The sequence below is a fragment of the Protopterus annectens genome, chromosome 2.part0 (genome assembly GCF_019279795.1).
Source record: "Protopterus annectens isolate FY-2018-M chromosome 2.part0, PAN1.0, whole genome shotgun sequence".
Taxonomy (NCBI): domain Eukaryota; kingdom Metazoa; phylum Chordata; order Ceratodontiformes; family Protopteridae; genus Protopterus; species Protopterus annectens.
In genome coordinates this window covers 1,540,377,323-1,540,396,729 of record NC_056728.1, presented here as the reverse complement: position 1 = coordinate 1,540,396,729, position 19,407 = coordinate 1,540,377,323, and the positions used below count along the sequence as shown (strand labels likewise).

Here is a 19,407-nt window from a genome sequence, read left to right as displayed (position 1 = left end):
GACTGGACTGTTTTGGAAAGAGAAAGACAAATTGATGTAAAAAAATAAAGAAAAGTAAAATAATTGTTGAGAAGACATTGTTGCAGTTTAAGTGGAAAGAAAAAAGTAATTAATTTTAGGAGAATACATTTACACTATGGAAAATAATATAAAATATGCCGTAAATGTGAAGGGAGCATTGTGGGGGGAACTAAGCTGGTATTGTGAAAGCAGTACAAAAAATATGCAACACAACTGTCTACAAGTATGAAAGAGGGAAAAAGTATGTGGCGGGAGGTTGAGGAATCAGAAACTGAGAAAAAAAATGGAAGAAAACAGAGATGTACTTAAAGATATATTTAAAAGATAAATTTAGGTAATTCACCAGGAGAAATGGAATTAGATATGACTTTTATAGAGAGATGATGGAAGTGAAAGAGGTATTTATAAAAGTGCTAAATAAGATCAGAAATGGGGATGTGTGTATAAGATTAGTAAAGTTTGTATTGAAGACAGACGCGAAAGTTTAACAAAATTGGAGACCAGTAAAGTTGTGTAACTGATTGTAAGATTATAATGGAAATTATGCAGCAAAGAACTGACAGTAATAAAAGAGGTGATAGAAGTGGGATATGGAATATAAGGCAAGCAAGTAAACTAAATGTTATTGTCAGTGAAAAGATGACTGACTGTATTAAAAGATAGAAGATGACCAGTAACGTGATATAGAATAGTAGTATGGTAACTTAAATCATACAGTGTGGTAACTATAAAAAGCTTAATGATCAGAAGAAAATATAGTGAGTTTACTAAAACTTTCATATGAGAGGACAGAAGTAAAGCTTATTATAAATGGGTGGATTGGAAAGAAAATTAGGAGAAAGAAAGACGATAAAAAGGTGTGTATTTAGTGGAACAGTGTTTGTGTTGGTTATGTATGCTGTGATACAAAAAGGTCAAAATTATGAGAATCAGGGTGGCAATACAAAAAGATGTCAAGCTTCCAGTAGCCATGACCTATTGAGATGATTTAATATCAATGGCTAAAAATAGAAATTTGATAAAGGAAGTTAAGGATTTAGAAACGTGCTAAATACCATTAGGATTGCATTTGAATATGAAGAAAAGCTAAAGTTTTGTATAAATTGTGAGTAGAGAAGGAATAAATGCCTTTTGCAGAAATAAAGCTTTCAGTTGATTGTGGTATAAAGGCAATCACTGGAGGATTTCATAATTTCGTGCAGATGAAATGTTAGCAAGGAAAGGATAGTGCCATCTTAACTACTTGAAATTTATGCCAGGATAAACTCTGATTTCCCTATGACCTTGAATCGGATAAAGCTGGTAACAGACCGTGATGAACGCTGCAGAAAGAGCAGGTATCTGGAATGCTGCAAAACAGAACTGAGGTGATGAGTGCATGGAATGCTTCAAGGGTGATAACAAATGCAGAGAGAATGGAGAAAAGTTCAGTTTCTACATTATGTAATGAAATGTTAATATTGACAGTGGTTTCTGTTATTTATCTAGTTTAATTCACTAACTGTGATCAGATAAATGTAGTATGGTGGATGAGTAGGTATTTTTTAAATCAATGGTAACGTTTGATGCATTTTGAGGTGATCAGCTCAACTCCACTTTCATTCTCAGAGAGATGAATGAATTCCCTAAGACTGAAGAATGAAGGGAGAGCTGAGCTTTAAAGGAAAGAAAGATTGTGATTAAAAGAAGTGAGCTATCAGATAATCAACCCTTATTTGATCTTTATCTGTACTCCTCTTTTCTGTAAACAGTTCTGAGTTCTTTCTGAATAGTGTACGGATTATTTCTGAATCCCAGCCTAATAGTAATAGGATTATTTGAAAGTATTATTGAGTATTTTTTTATATTCGTGATTTAGTGTTACTATATCTGACAGAGACTACATGGTGCTACTTTATATTTATATATAATCCTACTCTGGTCCCTCCCCAGTTGTACATGTGCTTCATTCCTCAGCAAAACTCTTTCATCTCTGTAGTCTTCCCTCTTATACAACAATCAGATTACTGTTTATCTCTCATCTCTTCCTCTGTAATATCTCTCAACCTTCCTTACTGCTTACAACCCTCTACCCTCAGTCTCACTGCATGCATTCTCAATTAAATCAATTCATTTTTCTTGTTACCCTTCCTTAACATAACTGTTCTACACTAAGTGACTCCTAACCATATAAATTCATCCTCATTCATATCAGTATTCCTTGTACCCACCTATCAGTTCTGTCTTTTGACCCCTATGCCTGCCTGTCTATCTTACAGATCATCATACTCTACTCCTCCAATTAATCTCTACTACCTGTAACTGAATCCCTCTACATCCTCCCACCACACACTATCACCTATACATACATCTTTTTAATTCCTAAATACACTTCCTTTTCTGTCACAAGTATTTCTCAATGTAGTCATACTCAACCAGCTATCAAAAGTCTCTCTCCCACACCTAACACACAATACTTAAACCAGAATACCACAGCACATTTCTCTAATATCTCCTTCATGCTGCTCAACATTAATCACATTGGCACCCTGAAATACAGGCAAGCAGCACACGCTCCACCATTATCCAAAATCTGTTGCATACCTAAACCCAAATATAAGTAACTCTTAAATGAATAATAATACTGGGAGGGGGATATACATCTCAATCCATAACCCACTCTTCTAACCCCAGACTCTACCAAACTAGCCCACAAACATCTCAAAACAGCAACAGGTTCTCTCTCCAACTACTTAAGATTTAAAATACTACACAGTAACTTGTCTCTCTAACAGTCACATTGGTTAATGCCTGTACAGCCCACTACTCCCTGATGTCTTCATAGCCAGAGAAACCTGTTTAATCCAGTTACCAAAGATACTGAAATACTCAAGTTATAATATACTCAGACTAGATAGAACCAACAAAAAGCAGGTTGAGTTGCTGTTTTCTACAGAAATGTGTTAGATCATGATACAGTACTGCTTTCAACAATACTGAACTTTTCATCTCATCCCTCAGACTGAATATTCACAAATCTCTAGCCATCATAGGTCTTCACATACCACCTAGTAACAACATTCTCATCCTGGAATACATCCTGTCCAGTATCTCAGCCAACGTAAGACTGGAAGCTATCTTACTAGGAGACATTAGCATAGACTGACAAAAGGTAGCCATAGAGAACAGCAAATTCAATTCAGCTATACAGCTTCTCTCAATTTGTCAAGAATCTGACTAGAATTAACAAGGCCACATGTGGATGGCGCAGTGATGCAGCGGGTAACATTGTCGCCTCACAGCAAGAGGTTCTCTAGTTCGATTCTTGGCTGGAGTGCCTTCTGTGCGGAGTCTGCATGTCCCCCTGCATTCATGTGCATTTCCTCTAGATACCTCGGTTTCCTCCCATTTTCCAAAGACGTGTCTGGAGTGTTTCTCCCCGGGCCTCCACTGAAAATTAGCTTTGTTCCAAGTCAGACTTTCCCGGTTAACAGATGTTAAATAAATAAGTATCTTAAATGCACTGCGCATAGCTTAGCATATCCGGTCTCAAGTCTAATAAACCACTCTAAGAAAAATATATTCCTATATTACAGAAAAAAAAATCCTATATAATCCTCCGTAAAGGCAGGCTCATTAACCAAATTCACAAACTAGAGACCATTCACTATCCTCTCACCCTTATCCATAATCTTGGAAACCTGTATTCACTCTCATCTTATTACATATATTACTTTTCATAACCTCCTCTGCCCTTAACAGCATGTTTTCAGACCCGATCACAGAACAACCACTGTCCTTCTAAGGTTTACAGATATAGTAAATCACAATAGAAATGCAAGTCTTCTAACCTCAATCCTATTTCTGGAGCTATCCAAGGCACTTGATAGTCTGTCATAAAATTCTCCAGACTAAACTCGCTTCCTATGGGCTATCACTCTTGTCACGTAACTGTTTACTTAGTTACTTCACTAGTAAGTCCCAAGCAGTGAAATTGCAAGATGTTTTCTTCTCTTTCCTTCCTGTAGCTATTGAAGCCCCACAAGGCTCCATCCTAGAACCACTGCTGCTTATCTTTTTTTCAATAATAAATTTTTATTGTTTTATTATATTCCATACAAAATTAAAACAAATACAACATTAAAAACAAACTACCAACTAATGTAACTAACAATAACACCACAACATATATACAATATTTACATGAATGCTTCCAAGTAACACATTAAATTATACAAGAATAATATAAAAGTAGTTAAAATCAATTCAAATAATGAACAGTTTACTGTTACAGAGTCTTTTAAAAGTGTAAAAATAATTCTTGTTAAATTCAAATTTGAAATATTATGCTAATATAATATTAAATACTTGTTCCCAAATTTTTGGATTATTAATATTTTTATTATGTTGATTCAAAAGTAATTTGTGGGCTACTATATGTCTTATTGATAATACTCTAAAGTTATTCCATGATGTTTTGGATGAGTCTAACCAATTAGTAGCTATATATAGCTTCATCAATAAAAAGATATTGATTAATACGATACTTTGAGATCTAGAAAGTTCTTTTGGGGGAATATGCAAAATCATGAATTTCCATGACAATGTTGTACTTTGATGACCCATCTTCTGAAGTTGTATCTTTAGCGAGCGCAACTCCAGAACATATGAAGAAGATCGGCAGATTGATCCTTACAGTAAGGACAAATTGGGGAATTTTTAGAATTAAATTTATGCAGGCTAAGGTGTGTATAATATGCATTATTCCATATCATCAACTGGGTATACATCAGTTTTTGAAGAGAAATAGATTTTGTAGTCAAATCAATTGCTTTTATAATGTGACTTTCTTCTGTCTCTGGAATTTTCTCTTTCCAATATTTTGACACAAGAACTTTATCTTGGAATTTGAACTCTTTTATTAGTTTATTTGCTGCTGTTATAAATTTAATATCTTGTTGGAGAGCTTGCCACAAATTTGAGCATTTAATTGTAATCTCTTCTCTGGGTTTAAAATTTTTAAAGTAGCCTATAGAAAGTTCCCTAATTTGTCGTAGAATAACAAGATACTTTTTAGGTAAATTTAATTCTTGTCTTATCTGATTAGCCGAGAGTTCGAGAAATATATAAATGTCAATTAAAGTTAAATCGACTATCAGTGGTAATTCTTTAAGATCAATTAATTGATTATTTAGTCTCAGGTTAGGGTTCCTGTGAAAAGGTTGAAAAGCCATCATATATTGAACAAGATCTAATGATTGAAATAAGGTTTGTATAGATGTTACATATAGTTTAACGTGATCCATTATTCCATATAATTTCAAGGTATCTTTTCCTAAAAAGGGTATTGCTTTAGGATTAATATTCAAATTTAGGATATATTTATAGTTCAGGACTACCCAAGTAGGTATCCACTTAGTACTAGTTATATCATAATTAGCAATTCTTAGAAGCCTGTTTGAGTTTACTATTAAGTAGTAAATTTCAAAATTTGGTAGCTCCAGCCCTCCTTTATTTTTTGGAGTCATTAATTTATCATACAAAATCCTTGTTTTCTTTGGCTCCCAAATGAATTTAGCTAATTCTTTGTGAATTCTTTTAAAAAATGTCTTCGAGATTACTACCTGAGCAGATCTAAAAATATATAATAATCGTGGCAATACATTCATTTTAATAATTGATAGTTTTGCTAATACTGGTAATCGTAAATTCTTCCATCTCCCAAAATCAGATAATACTTGATCCCAAGCGTTTTTAATGTTAGTAGTATAAAAGTCTTTATTATCTGTAGAGAAGTCAATACCCAAGTATTTAATGCTATCTTTACATGTCACTTGTCCCACCAGTATAAAAGTCTTTATTATCTGTAGAGAAGTCAATACCCAAGTATTTAATGCTATCTTTACACGTCACTTGTCCCACCAGAGGCAATAGTGAAAAAAGTTTGGGAGTTCTCAAAGGGAAAATACTAGTTTTTCTAAGATTAATTTTATAGTTGGAAACTTCTGAAAAATTATCTATCGCTTTTAATATCTTTTTAGTGTCTGAGATTGGAGTTGTGCAATAAATGTTCAAATCGTCTTCAAACGCTGCCATTGATATTTTTGTTCCGTAAACTATTGGGGCATTATGGTATATATTCTGTTTAATATATAAGAATAAGGGTTCGATATATATATTGAATAATAAAGGGGACAAAGGACAACCCTGACGTGTTCCATTTTTAATTTGTATTCTTTTAGAAAAATGTCTATTAATATAGTTTAGCATAAGCTATCAAAGTATGAAGTGTAAGTGTATTATCACTAGTTTGTGTAGTTGCCATAAAGCCAGCTTGTTCCCTAGATATTATATGATTCATTATTTTTTTTAATCTGGTAGCTATAATAGAGGTTAAAATTTTAATATCTACCACTACTGCTTATCTTGTTTATTAGTGACCTAAACACAGCAGCAAAAGAGGCCTCCATAGTTCAATATGCTAATGACTCCATTCTAATATGTGTTGCTAGGACACTATCCGTGCCCCACACACTTGCCCAGAAATCCTTCTCCACCATAGAAGCTTGGTTCAACAACTCACAACTCTTCCTGAATCCAAACGTAAACTACTACTACTGTCCACCCTGACACTGTTTTCCCAAAAAGCTACCTTTAATATACTGTCATCCAACAAGACCAATATAGAACTGGTATCCCAAACCAATCTACTTGATGTGATTATATAAAACCACCTTAAATTTGATCTCCACCTTCTGCAAGCCATAAGGAAGATGCACCAAAAAGCTAGACTGTCTCTACAGAGTAAAACACTACCTTACTGACTATGCTAGACAAAACATAGTTGCTTCTTTTTTCACTCCCCACCCTATTATATGCCTCTCCATCCTAACCCGTCTCAATTCCTGTCTTATTAGCCAAACTAGAACAATGCTACAGTAAAGTAGGCAAATTCACAAACACCCAACAGTATAGACCATATCACTGCCTCTGTCTGAAACAACAAAACTGTCTCGAATTAAATAAATCTCTGTTGTACTCGCAGTTAATTACAACCTTTGAACTACTGCACAATCCAGAAAAAGTCCCACCTCTTCATTCCGTCATTCGACCTTACACTATTAAGTGACCTCTACAGTCCACTTACAAATCTTTACTCTCCATAAAAAACTTTAACAACAATACAAGATACTCCCTGTATATACATTGCATTGCTAATAGCCGGAATACCATCCAATTCCACTTGGGAACAGTCTACCTCCTGAATAACTTTAAACGCCAACTGAATCAACACGTGATCGATAAATGGCTGTACACCTGCACCATTCCTGGATAAACTGGTACTAATGTAGCTGTATGAATGTGCCATAACTCTACTGCACAAAACGTAATGTAATATTTTCAAAACTATACCTTCCTCTATAATCTCATCTTCTTTATCTTCTTTGTGCCTCCTTCCCTCCTTCCTTTTTTGGGCTGTTCCATCTCCTTGTCTTATTATTCTATGGCCTAAATTTGAACAAGTTTTTATAGTAACAAATATACTTAAGGAAAACCTGCAAATCTTTGCATAATGATGATATTGCACTGCATATACGTCTCTATATTTAAAAATCTGTATTCATACACAACCCATGTAGCTGTTGTTTTTAATCAAAACTGTTTGTAAATTATGTAACTGATGTCAAGGATGTCTGAATAATGAATGAAACTGTCTGAAAATATTGAAACAATGCAAATGATGTCCATGAAGTCCATATAATGGAGCATTTTTCCCCAGGCTTCCACTGAAAAAGGGCACTGTTACAGACTTTAACTAGATCTCCTAGGAGTTAGATAAGATTATTACTTATTTTACATGCGACTTTCCAGTGCGGTTTCTACAAGTGTGACTTGACTATTCTTAGCACCGCCTTCCAGAAGGCAGAATCAGTGAATGAGTGTCCCTCTTCCAAGCAGAGTGTAGACTTAAGTAAGCATTTTTTTATGGCCAGAATGCACAAGCAGAGGAAAGTGCTCTATGACAAAAGCTGTTGAGGGGAATGGAAGATCATAAAAAGGTACCATATTTTCACATATTGTAATCCAGATGGAAGGCAGAGATAAGAGACTTGTCTGCCTTTAGCTTCTGCCCTTTCTGTTACTACAACTTTCTTCCACAACCTTCTACGAGTAGGAGCAATCTTTCAAACACACTTCCTCGGTGCCTTGTATAATACATACTTGCATATCTTGGTCCTCCCTCCCCCCTTTCCCCGAGTTCATTCCCTCACTCAGAGAGTCTTTCATTGTTGCAAACTGTTGTGGCTGCCCTAGCAGTCTGCTTTACATTTTAGTGGTCATAACACTTTACATACATTGCTGTTATTGCTAGTGTCAGATTGGAGAATTGCATATAGTGTTGTACAACAATTCAGCACAGTATAGTTTTGTATGGAATGTTTTTTTATATTATGTCATGTTAGTGACAGTAAGCGTGAATCATGTGTTCTTGTTCTGCATGTATAACATTTGTCTTTTTGTTTTTACAGTGCATTCTGTTCTTTGGATAACGTGCTTCAGCTGGATTATTTTTTCAACTTGTTCTTCCAACGTGCAGTCTATCCTGCTAAACTGAGTTCAAGTGACATTCCCAGCTGCCAGCATTATGACTGCTCCAGTGCTGTGTTTTTAGATAGCCTTCCTGGTGTACGATGGTTGACACTGCAGCAGGAGATTAAAGTGAGTAGAATTGCTAGAAGGCAGTGGTTGAACATAGCAGTGTTGTGCTGGGATTTAGCAGCTTAGAAAGTGGTTTATGTAGACATTTTAATTGTTATAATTATGTTTACATCGGTTTCTTAATCACTGTTTACACCAAAAGAATTTAGTCAATCTTGCAAAATGTAGCATCAAGGGACCTCCTTGATGTGTGCTATGGTAGGTTTCATCTCCACTGATCATCACTGACCATATTTTTTCCAGGTCACAGCTTAGGGAGAGACATGAATGAAAGTGTGACAACATGCCATGGCACTGTGTATTGATTACATAAGCATGCTTGTCACCCTGCATCTGATGGTTCTTTTTTGCCACTTACACAGTGTGGATATCAATTTGTACTATTGCTGATAACAGTTTTTTGTGATGTTCATCGTGTTTCACTGTTGCAGTCATGACTGTAGGGTTCTCCCCTGCTGGCAGGCAGTCCTCGGTCGGCCAGAATCCCAAAGTCTGGGTCTGGCGTTGGCTGTTCAACCATGCTCCCTGACGTCAGAGCACCAGGAGTACAAAGCTGACAGCTGATGCCATCTTCTTCAGTCTTTCTTGCCGTGCGGTGATAGCAGTTCGCCAGTGCCGGTCAGCTGACTCCTGACGATTTTTTCCGATAAACTTCAGTCCGAAGATTTTCTTCTCCACTCAAAGCTAAGTACCCCGTTGGGGAAACTTTTTTCTTGCTCCACTCTGATGTCAGAAAAAGTTAATAATTGTATTTCATGTGGGAAGCAAATACCTCATAAGGATTTTCATTCTTACTGTATTCCTTGCTTAGGCCCTGACCACGATGTAGCTAGTTGTCGGTTTTGTGCTAGATTCAATCAATGTACAATTAAGCGACGGTACGATTTTGCTTTTCATTACTTCGGTAGGCGCTTTAACTACAAAATGTCGTCGGATACGGTTCCGGCTACCGGAGTTCACAAATGTCGCAAGGATAAAGACAGGTCTCCGAGGTCCAAATCTGATGATAGCGCACAAGCGGAGCCAGCTTCAGGTTTGGCCGTCGTCATTGAGGCGCTTTTGCAGCCCCTGTCATCGGCCATTTCAGAACCGATGGCCGAAATGGACTCTCATGAGGAGCCAACCAGGCCTTTAAATATTTCTATTGCAGGACCTTCGGACAATGCTCCTTCGGATGGGTCCGGAGCCGCTGTGCAGGTACCGGCTTCCGAAGGGGTTTTCAGGCCTACTCAGCTTCTTATAAAGGCAAAGTCAAAGACAAAGGCAAAGACTTCTTCTAAATCAAAGACTGCAACACAAGCCTCTTCTGAACCGGCTCCCAAGTCACAGAAACAGTTACTCAAGATGGCGGAGGATTTACTTACTATGATTAGGGGTTCACATCCCCCTCCAGATAAAAGGCCAAGGCAGGATGTTTATTATGATTCCTCTGATCAGGCTTCTGTTTCCTCAGTTTCTTCTTCTGACCAGGAATATTCTTTCCCTCCTTATGAGGATTCTGATGCTGAGGAATCCATTCCTTCAGCTTCTCCCCCTGAGGATTTCTCTTTTGGGGAAACTTTGCATGAAATGAGGGAACATTTCCACTGGGAAGGACAGGAGTATTCGGAATCTAAGAAAAGACTGAGGGATTTTCTTCTTCTTCCCCAACATAGACCCCTGGCTATTTCTCCTGTTTTGGATATTGTGGATGATGCCTTTTCGGAGGCTAACTTAACCCCTGACTCCTTTCCTCCTGCTCCTGTTAAGCCTGATAGATATTACAGGGTTCCTGATTCCCACCAGTTTTTATACTGCTGACCCTGAAACCATTTCTCAGGGTCCTAAGGGAGTTAAGGCCGCTTCTGCCAAAAATCCCATTCCTACTGAAAAGGATTCTCGATCCTTAGAAAGATGGGGCAAAAAGGTGTACACTTCTGCTACTTTGTCTATTAGGGCTTTAAACTGTCAGTTTCATATGCTGAAATATCAGCAATTTCTCTTGTCTGTTTTAAAACAAAAGCTTACTTCCATTTCTGCCTGTGCAGATGATAAGGAATTACATGACTTATTGCATGCCACAGAACAAGTTGGGAAGCATGGTTTACACTGTGGATTTGATGCCTTGGAGGCTTCTTGTAGGGCTGCGGCCTCTGGCACAGTCATTGGAAGGCATGCATGGCTAAAGGAACAAAATTTGCCTGAACAAGTAAAGGCTAAATTATTGGATGCTCCTGTTCAGCATAATGTTTTGTTTGGATCAAAAGCTGAAGAGGTGATTCAAAAGATGGAGGATAAGGCGAAATCCATGCAAACAGTTAAAGATTTCTTACAAGTACAGCCACCTAGATTTAGCAGGAATTGGCCTTCAAAAAATTGGTCCTTTCCCTCTTCAGACAGGTCTCAGAGGGGTAGATATAGACGCTCCGGAGGAAGACCTCAAACTCAAGCCTCTTATAGATCAAGACAGTGGACTGCTTCCACCCCTAGGGCAGGAGAGGACAGGTCACAAACTCAAAGGAAACAAACTCAATGACTCCCTCTGTTGGGCTACAGGAACTTCTTGCCTGGAAGACCCCCTCGGAGGAAAACTCTCTCTTTTTTTATCAAAATTGGACTCAAATAACCCAAGACAAGTGGGTTTTGGATGTGGTTTTAAGAGGTTACAAATTCCATTTTCATACCTTGCCAAGCGTATGGCCAGACCTTCCAAAGCATCAATGGACGGAGGCCTTAAACCAGGTGGAAGCTCTTTTGGCTATGAATGCCATAGAACTGGTTCCACTTTCAGAGATGGGAAAAGGTTTTTACTCAAGGCTCTTTCTAGTCCCAAGGAAGCAAAACTCATGGAGACCCATTCTGGATCTGTCGGTCTTAAACACCTTTCTAGAGATTCCAAAATTCAAGATGCTTACTCTACAGCAGCTACTTCCAATGCTGTCCAAAGATTCATGGATGGTAACTTTGGATTTAAAGGAGGCATATTTACACATTCCCATCAGGCAGGATCGCAGAAAATACCTCCGGTTCAAGGCCGGATCAAGGCACTTTCAATTCTCTGCGCTGCCCTTTGGATTGTCTACTGCGCCCAGGGTCTTCACCAAATGCCTGGCTCCAGTAGTAGCTTACTGCAGACTCAAGGGAATTCAGATTTACCCTTATCTGGACGATTGTCTAATTCAGGCAGACAGCAAGGATGTCTTACTCCAGCATCTAGAATTTGTACAGAACCTCCTCAAGTTCCTGGGATTCTCTGTAAACATAAAAAAGTCAAATTTGACACCATCACAACACATAACTTTTCTGGGTGCTCTTCTAAACACCACAACCCAGATGGCATTTCTGACACCCGAAAAACAATTACAGCTGGCTTCAACTTTCAAAACCTTGGCAACTTTAACTCAACTATCTGCAAGGAAATTCCTGCAGGCCTCCTGCATCCTTCTCGTACCATATGCAAGACTACACATGAGGAAAATACAGTGGTACCTAAAAAGTGTATGGTCTCAGCATTGCCACAGTTTAGACATACTGATCACCGTCCTTCCTTGCCTTCAAAAGGAATTTCTTTGGTGGTCCAGGGCATGTGCCCTAAACAAAGGGAAACCCTTCTGTCTGCCTCCTGCCACTCAGATTCTAACCACGGACACCTCGGATTATGCTTGGGGAGCCCATTTTCAGGGCAACTGTCTGCAGGGCCTTTGGACAAAGGATCAGAAGCACCTGCATATCAATTTAAAGGAGATGTTAGCCGTTCAGAAAGCTCTATTGGCCTTCAGGAATCTTTTACAACCAGGACAACTACTAATACGGACAGACAACACCACAGATATGTGGTACATAAATAAGCAAGGGGGATCTCATTCCTACCCCCTTTGCAGACTAGCCATGGATTTATGGAACTCCGCTCTAGCTTACAATCTGGATCTTCAAGTTCAGTTTCTACCAGGGAAACAAAACTTCCTGGCAGACAGTCTGAGCAGAAACCTTTCGGATCCACACGAATGGATGCTGGACACCAAAATATTCAGGATGATAACAGCAGTCTGGGGATGTCCTCACATAGACCTCTTTGCATCCCATCTCAATCATCAACTACAGAATTTTTGCACCAGGTCTTTCCACAGAAAAGCTTGGAAAGTGGATGCCCTGTCATTCAGTTGGAGGAACCTCTCGGGATATGCCTTTCCGCCTCTTCCTCTTCATCCACGGGTCTTATTGAAGATAAAACAGGACAAGCCCAAGATGATAATCTTGCTGGCTCCAAATTGGCCTCGGCAGTTTTGGTTTCCAACGCTAAAAAAACTATGCCTGGAGCCCCCTTGGGTTTTACCTCAGTCTCCGAACCTTCTGTCCCAACATCAGGGTCAGGTTCTACACTCTCATGTCAGAACTCTCTGCCTGGCAGCCTGGTTAATCCAGGACCTTTGATTTCTTCTTTACTACCCAAGCAGGTTATGGATGTAATTTTAGAAGCCAGACGTCCTAGCACTAGAAAATTTTATGCAGGAAAATGGAAAAGATTTTGTTCCTGGATGCAGGCTCAGGATTCTGATCCTCTTCTTCCTAACATTACTTTAATTTTACTTTACTTGACAGATCTCTTACATAAGGGTCTCTCTTTCTCTTCCATTAAGATTCATGCCTCTACTATTTCTGCTCATTATAATACAGACCCTCCCACCTTTTCCCACCAGCTCATGAGACAGTTTCTCAGAGGAACTAAGAACTTAAGACCTCCTAGATCTCCTCCCATTCCTGCTTGGGATCTCAACTATGTTTTGGAAAAACTAACCTTGCCTCCTTTTGAGCCTGCTGCCTCTTCTGACATCAAGTTTTTATCTTGGAAGACAGCTATTCTGTTAGCCCTAACCTCTGCCAGGAGAATTTCAGAGTTTCAAGCTCTTATGGCTGTGGAACCTTATATTATTTTTCATCAAGACAGGGTTTCTTTGAGGACTAATCCTACTTTCATGCCTAAGGTGGTTTCCAAAGTGGCTTTAAATCAAACTATCCACTTGCCAACCTTTTTCCCCACTCCTCAAAATAAAGGGGAAAGGATCTTACATTCCTTGGATGTACACAGACAACTACGTTTTTACCTGGACAGAACCAAGGACATCAGAAAATCAGAACAATTGTTTGTTTCTTATGCTTCAAGTTCCCAAGGTAAAGCCATTTCAAAACAGACCATTTCTAAATGGATTGCTCATGGAATCAGATTTTGTTATTCACACCATGGAAAGCAAACCCCAGGGAGTATACGGACTCATTCCACCAGAGCTGCTGCCACTTCTGTGGCCTTCCTCAGGGGAGTTCCTACCAAAGACATTTTGGAAGCTGCAACTTGGAGTTCAGTGCATACTTTTTCTAAGCACTACAATCTACCTCTGTACTCTAAGTCTAGGGCAGGATTTGCCTCTGCAGTCTTGCAGGGCCTTTTAGCCGCCCCTTCATCCTTATGACCACCTCCCTTTCTTTCAGCTTTGGGATTCTACCCTACAGTCATGACTGCAACGGTGAAACACGATGAACATAGTACAGTTGTGTACACCTACCATAAATGTTGATGTTCGAGTGTCTTCACTGTTGCAGTCTGGGTTTCCCTCCCTCCTATCCCCTCTTGTTTTCACTTTTGTGTGGTTCCTTTTTTCACCATTCTTCTGAGGTGTATTTGCAAAGGATATGGGACCTTTTTCATTTTGGGACTCCTGACATCTGGGGCAAGAAAAACTGGAGAAGATGGCGTCGGCTGTCAGCTTTGTACTCCTGGCACTCTGACGTCAGAGAGCATGGTTGAACAGCCAACGCCGGACCCAGACTTTGGGATTCTGGCCGACCGAGGACTGCCTGCCGGCAGGGGAGAACCCTACAGTCATGACTGCAACAGTGAAGACACTCTAACATCTACATTTATGGTAGGTGTACACAACTGTACTTTTTCCTGCTGTCTGCAAAGTTTTTTTCATCTGTTCTATTTCACAATTTCAACAGAATGGTAGAAGAAGGCTTCATGTGGGACTGTTGGGGTGCTTCTCTTGACATCAAGTAGATGGGTCATAGTTTCTCTTGAGATTTTTCATGGAAAATTTGGAGGGACATTGCCTTGTGCTGGTAAATCCTCCTTTTCTGCAGCCTTTCAGGTCTACCAGGAGTGGAGATCATGGGTCCATGGTCCTAGAACAAGATACCAGGTGCTTGACTCTTTGTTGGATTTTGACTTTTGGTATGAAACTTTCTCCATAAGGACCTTGGTGGCATGTTAGTACCTTGCTCTCTAAAAGTCTATTGTCTTCGCATGCCAGCATTGGTGTGTGTATATCATGGCCCAGCCTGAATCCTGTTGTATGCCACTCCCACAGTTATGTTTTATGACTCCTGTTACACTTACTCCCCTAGAATTGTGAAAGCCCAAAGTGCCTTCCCTGGTTTAAAGGAGGGGGGATTCGTAATTTCTGAAATAGCAAAAGCTTTGGAATAACCAAGTGCTTCCCTCTTCTTATGACACAAAGCCTCTTTTAAGGTAGTTATGTGATGCTTGATTACTTGTTTGTACCTGAACACAGTTTGGGTCTAAGGTGGTACAGTGTGTTTGGACTTCCCTCTCTTGAATCAGGCCTTTGTTGATGTCATGCAAAACTGCAAGCACCCTTACTATACTGCCACTGCCCCTGGAAGGCCATGGTCCTCCACCATTCTGTGGCAAACATGAGTGTTTTTTTTGTCTCAGGATCTGAAGGCTGATTTCTCCGTGGTCGCAATGGATGTCCAGTGTTCCTCATATCTGCTCCTCATTCCTGCATAACTGGTTGATTGTGTTAGGGGAGGCACAGTGGATAACATTGTTGCCTCACAGCAAGAGGTTCCACGGTTCAATTCTCTGCTATGGTGCCTTCTCTGTGGAGTTGCATGCCCTCCCTGTGTTCGCGTGTGTTTCCTCCAGGTGCTGTGGTTTCCTTCCACATTCTAAAGACATATACAGTAGGTGGATTGGACACTCTAAATTGCCTGTGTGTGTGTGTGTGATATGGATGAACTACCATGGCAGGAATAGCCACCCGGTGGTGTAAACATTGGCTTTAGCTGATTGTCACTGTTGAAGTGACACCCTGACTCCATGTGCAAAAATGGGAAAAAGGGGTTGTGGATGGATCTGTGGCCCAAAAAGAAGACATGGCTGATTGGTACAGTGTTTTTCTCTTTGATTTTGTGGCTTATGTCGTGAACATTTGCATCTTAACTGATCAATTCTGATACTTCCTGCTTGAGGAGACTTCTGTCTTGGCTACTGTGGAGACTCTCACTGACTCCAGAATCAGGCTTAGTCTCACCTTTATCTTTGAGCCCTGTCATGTTTGTACAGGTACACCTTTGCAAGTGTTTATTATCTGTGGTAGATGTTCTTACTTGAGCTGTGCCATGTTGTTGGTTGAATTGTCTGTTTGTCCCTCATGAGGAGTAAACTGGACAGCCTTTTGCCTGCCTTTCTTTGACAAAATTGGGCTGTATGGGCAGAGGCTTCAGTCCCTTTGTAATGCTTTTCCCTAGTGCTAGATAGGTCCACTTCCTTGTGGGGGAAGGTTTACTAACCTGCCAAGTCATTTTTCACTCTTGCGGAAGGTAGAGCATATATTGCAGGTCTCTAAATGCAGGACCAGGACTGCCATTCTTGTCCTTTCCCTGATTCTGGCAGGTCTTTGTTAATGGTGTTTGCCAAATCTCTATAGTATATAGGCTCTCTCTCATATTATAAGCTGGAGGATGGCTTTCTGGAGCTTCTTTTTGAGAGTTGCCTCTGTAATGTTACCAACATGGGAAGAGGAGCTTTGTGAGTTATGTTCTGTTCTCCTTTTCCTTCAGACTTCTCCAGTGCTCATATAGGGAACTTAGGAGAAGATCCAGACTCACTTATTTGACAGGCAAGGGTGATTGCTCCACTGTCTGGATTAAGGAAGAGTATGGTTATTCCTTGTCCTTCTCCCAGAACTGCTTCTGCAGTCCCCTGGCCATGGATCCTACAACTGTCCCTGGAAGTGGGGTTCCATGAGATGCTGGCCTTCTCTTTGCCTTCTTTCTTGGCTCTGAGTTTATACTTCCCTCCATCAGCCTGGAGGAGGCCTTATGAATGTTTATCAGCATGCTGTCTTAAGTGGGTACCACTGGCATTTGCCTGATTAGAGTGGATTCCCATTCCATCATGTTCTTAAGCTGATATGGTGAAGATGCCATGCTTAATATTCCTGTGAAATGAGATTGTCCAGTGGGTCTCCCTTGAATTCCATCACTGCTGTCGATTAGGAAAGGTAATATGGATTCCTTCTTAGCTTCCCAACTATAGGACCTTCAATTTTAAAAATTGCTGTTGCTCTGTGACAGCTGTCCTCCTCACCTTGGAGGGAAAAGCTTCTTCCAGGTATTTAGCATGGGTTTGGGCTGTCCGGGAACCATCTGCTTGGCTGCCCTGTGTTTCTTAACTCCAGTACTTCCCTTATGGGCATTTTCACCTGTTTTGTAGGTAAGTAGCTTGCTTTTGGGGGTGTTAAAAATTACTTTTGTCTTCATTTTGGCACTCCATGTTGAGTGTGGGATGAGTTTCCATGTTATGCAAGGTCTGTTGAACCTGGAGTTGTTCATTCCTTCTGCAGCCCAGTTGTCACTTTGGGAGCAACACTAGTGCAGCGTGGCTTATTACTGCCTACTTTAGCATTTGCTTTTCACTTGTTGGTCTTTGCTGTCTCTCTCTCTCTCTCTCTTTGGTTGATCTGAGGGTTATTTACTTGTCTTTTTTGGGGTCTTCCCCTTTTCCCCAGATTGGAAGTGTTCTGCCCCTTTGGAATCTCCAGCTTGTTAATTTGGAGTAGGGGGGGGGGTAGATCACATTGCTCTCCTCTTCTTACTAGGCTAGGGGATCAGGAGGGGAGGTTTTGCGAGTCATGTCCCTGCGTTATAAGCTCCTCTTCCAGGTTGTTTAATGCTGCTTGCTTGACCATAGGGCATAGGTAGTAGTACTGATTTCTACTGGTGGCTAAAGGTGGACATGGAAAGCTGTTTCCCCTTGATGGCTACAGCTGTCTCTGCTTGTGCCTTGCCAGAGTTATTCTTCCCATGGGGGATGATTAGCTCCTTATTGCTACTCCAGCAGGGCCTTTCTCTTCTAAGTCCTGCTAAGCCTGATGGGGTCCTATAGGAAGGGTGGAGAGCTTCTGAGAATCATTCTGCTTGTGTTAAAGTGGGGCCAGTTCTCTCAGTGGAAACAGAAGTATACCAAATTCAGCTGGCTTGCTATGGGCATTTAGAATGCCTGTTGATGAGTCTTCTCTTGTCCTCATCAATGCCTTCTCCCTGGTCTGTGGTGACAGGCAGGATGCAGACTTGGGTCTGGATAGTTAGTCCCTTTTATGAGGTTTACCTTTAATTACTGTGTCGTGGACTTTCCTCTTTGGGTCTTGAACATTTTGTTCTGCAGGCATTCTTCTCTTGTCGAGTCCTTTCATAGATACTCGGGTTCATACATGTGTAATTCCCTGGGATCTGACCCTAAGCCATTATGGAACTCTGAGACTCCATTGATCATGAATTGTATGTTCTACACCAACCCAGGAGTACATTTCCATTTTAAAGACTATTAAAGTAGGTGACTTTTTCATACAAGTGTAAGACAGTTCCAAAGAGATAGAATAAATTGCAATACAAACCTTTTGCATAAATCTGTTTTACATAATAGAATGTTAAATGGGCACACCCTGTATTTTGTGTGTTTTTTGAGGAAGTAGGTAATTCTAATCCCATGGTTACTTTTGAACATCTTGCAGTTAAATGCCCTATAAGGCCAGACATATCCTTAATCTTACATATGAATAACATATACTATACATTTCAAGTACTGAAACCTAGATATATAAGCTGCTTCTCTACAAACCGGAATGTATTTGGTATATTACCTTTGTACCCGTTCAAGTAGCTATAAAGTGGGTCTCCTTTAGCAGCAAAATCCTGATTTGTACTCCAGTATAGGTCTTCTGAAAGGGTACTTTTAACTGTAGAATCTTACTTGATATATTTTCTTCTCTTACCAATGTATAACTGACATTGTCTTTTTACCCATGTTCTAGATCTTTTACCTGGAGTGTTTTATTAATTTCTTGATGTTATGTAGTCCAGTCTCACCTACATTCTTACACGTGGGTTCGGAGCTGAACCTTGGCTCCGACTCGGCCATACTCTAGCTCGAAGTCTTTCAATTGGCTGGGCTAAGAGCTATCCCATGCTGCACTGCTCCCTTTCCCCAGATCTCGTTTGCCGCTCGTAAAGCTCAGACATGGTCTCGCTCTTGGCTGTGGCTAAGTATAACTTTTAATCTTCTTTGACCAAATTGTTGCTCCAAACGCTATTTTCATAGCTAGGTGTGTGTGTTGTTGGTTTGTGGAAGCTTTTTTGTGCGGCCTTTCATGGCCTTTGTCTTTGTATTTGTCTTGGTATCCCGTTAGCTATCTCCCAGTGGGCTAGGTCCATTTGAATTAGAGGACCTAGTCCTCCATTGGTTATCTGTTTACCCTTCTGTGTTTGTTTTGTTTTTAGGTACCCTATCCCTCCGGGTAGGGCCATTTAAGTTTGAGGACCTAGTCCTTCCCTTGTTTCCTGTCAGGGCCGTTTGAGTTAGAGGTCCTTGTGTGGTGTCTGCATTTTATTTAGAGTCTAGTTCCCGCT

General features: G+C 40.1%; 1 protein-coding gene across 2 annotated transcripts in view; it reads left to right on the top strand.

Moving 5' to 3' along the window:
• Positions 1–19,407, top strand: part of INTU (inturned planar cell polarity protein) — a 1,478,455-nt gene that overhangs the window by 896,212 nt on the left and 562,836 nt on the right. For both annotated transcript variants that reach the window (XM_044061672.1, XM_044061671.1), the window contains exon 8: positions 8,532–8,721. In XM_044061672.1, coding sequence (XP_043917607.1) covers positions 8,532–8,721 — 190 coding nt within the window. The remainder of the gene's footprint in view (positions 1–8,531; positions 8,722–19,407) is intronic.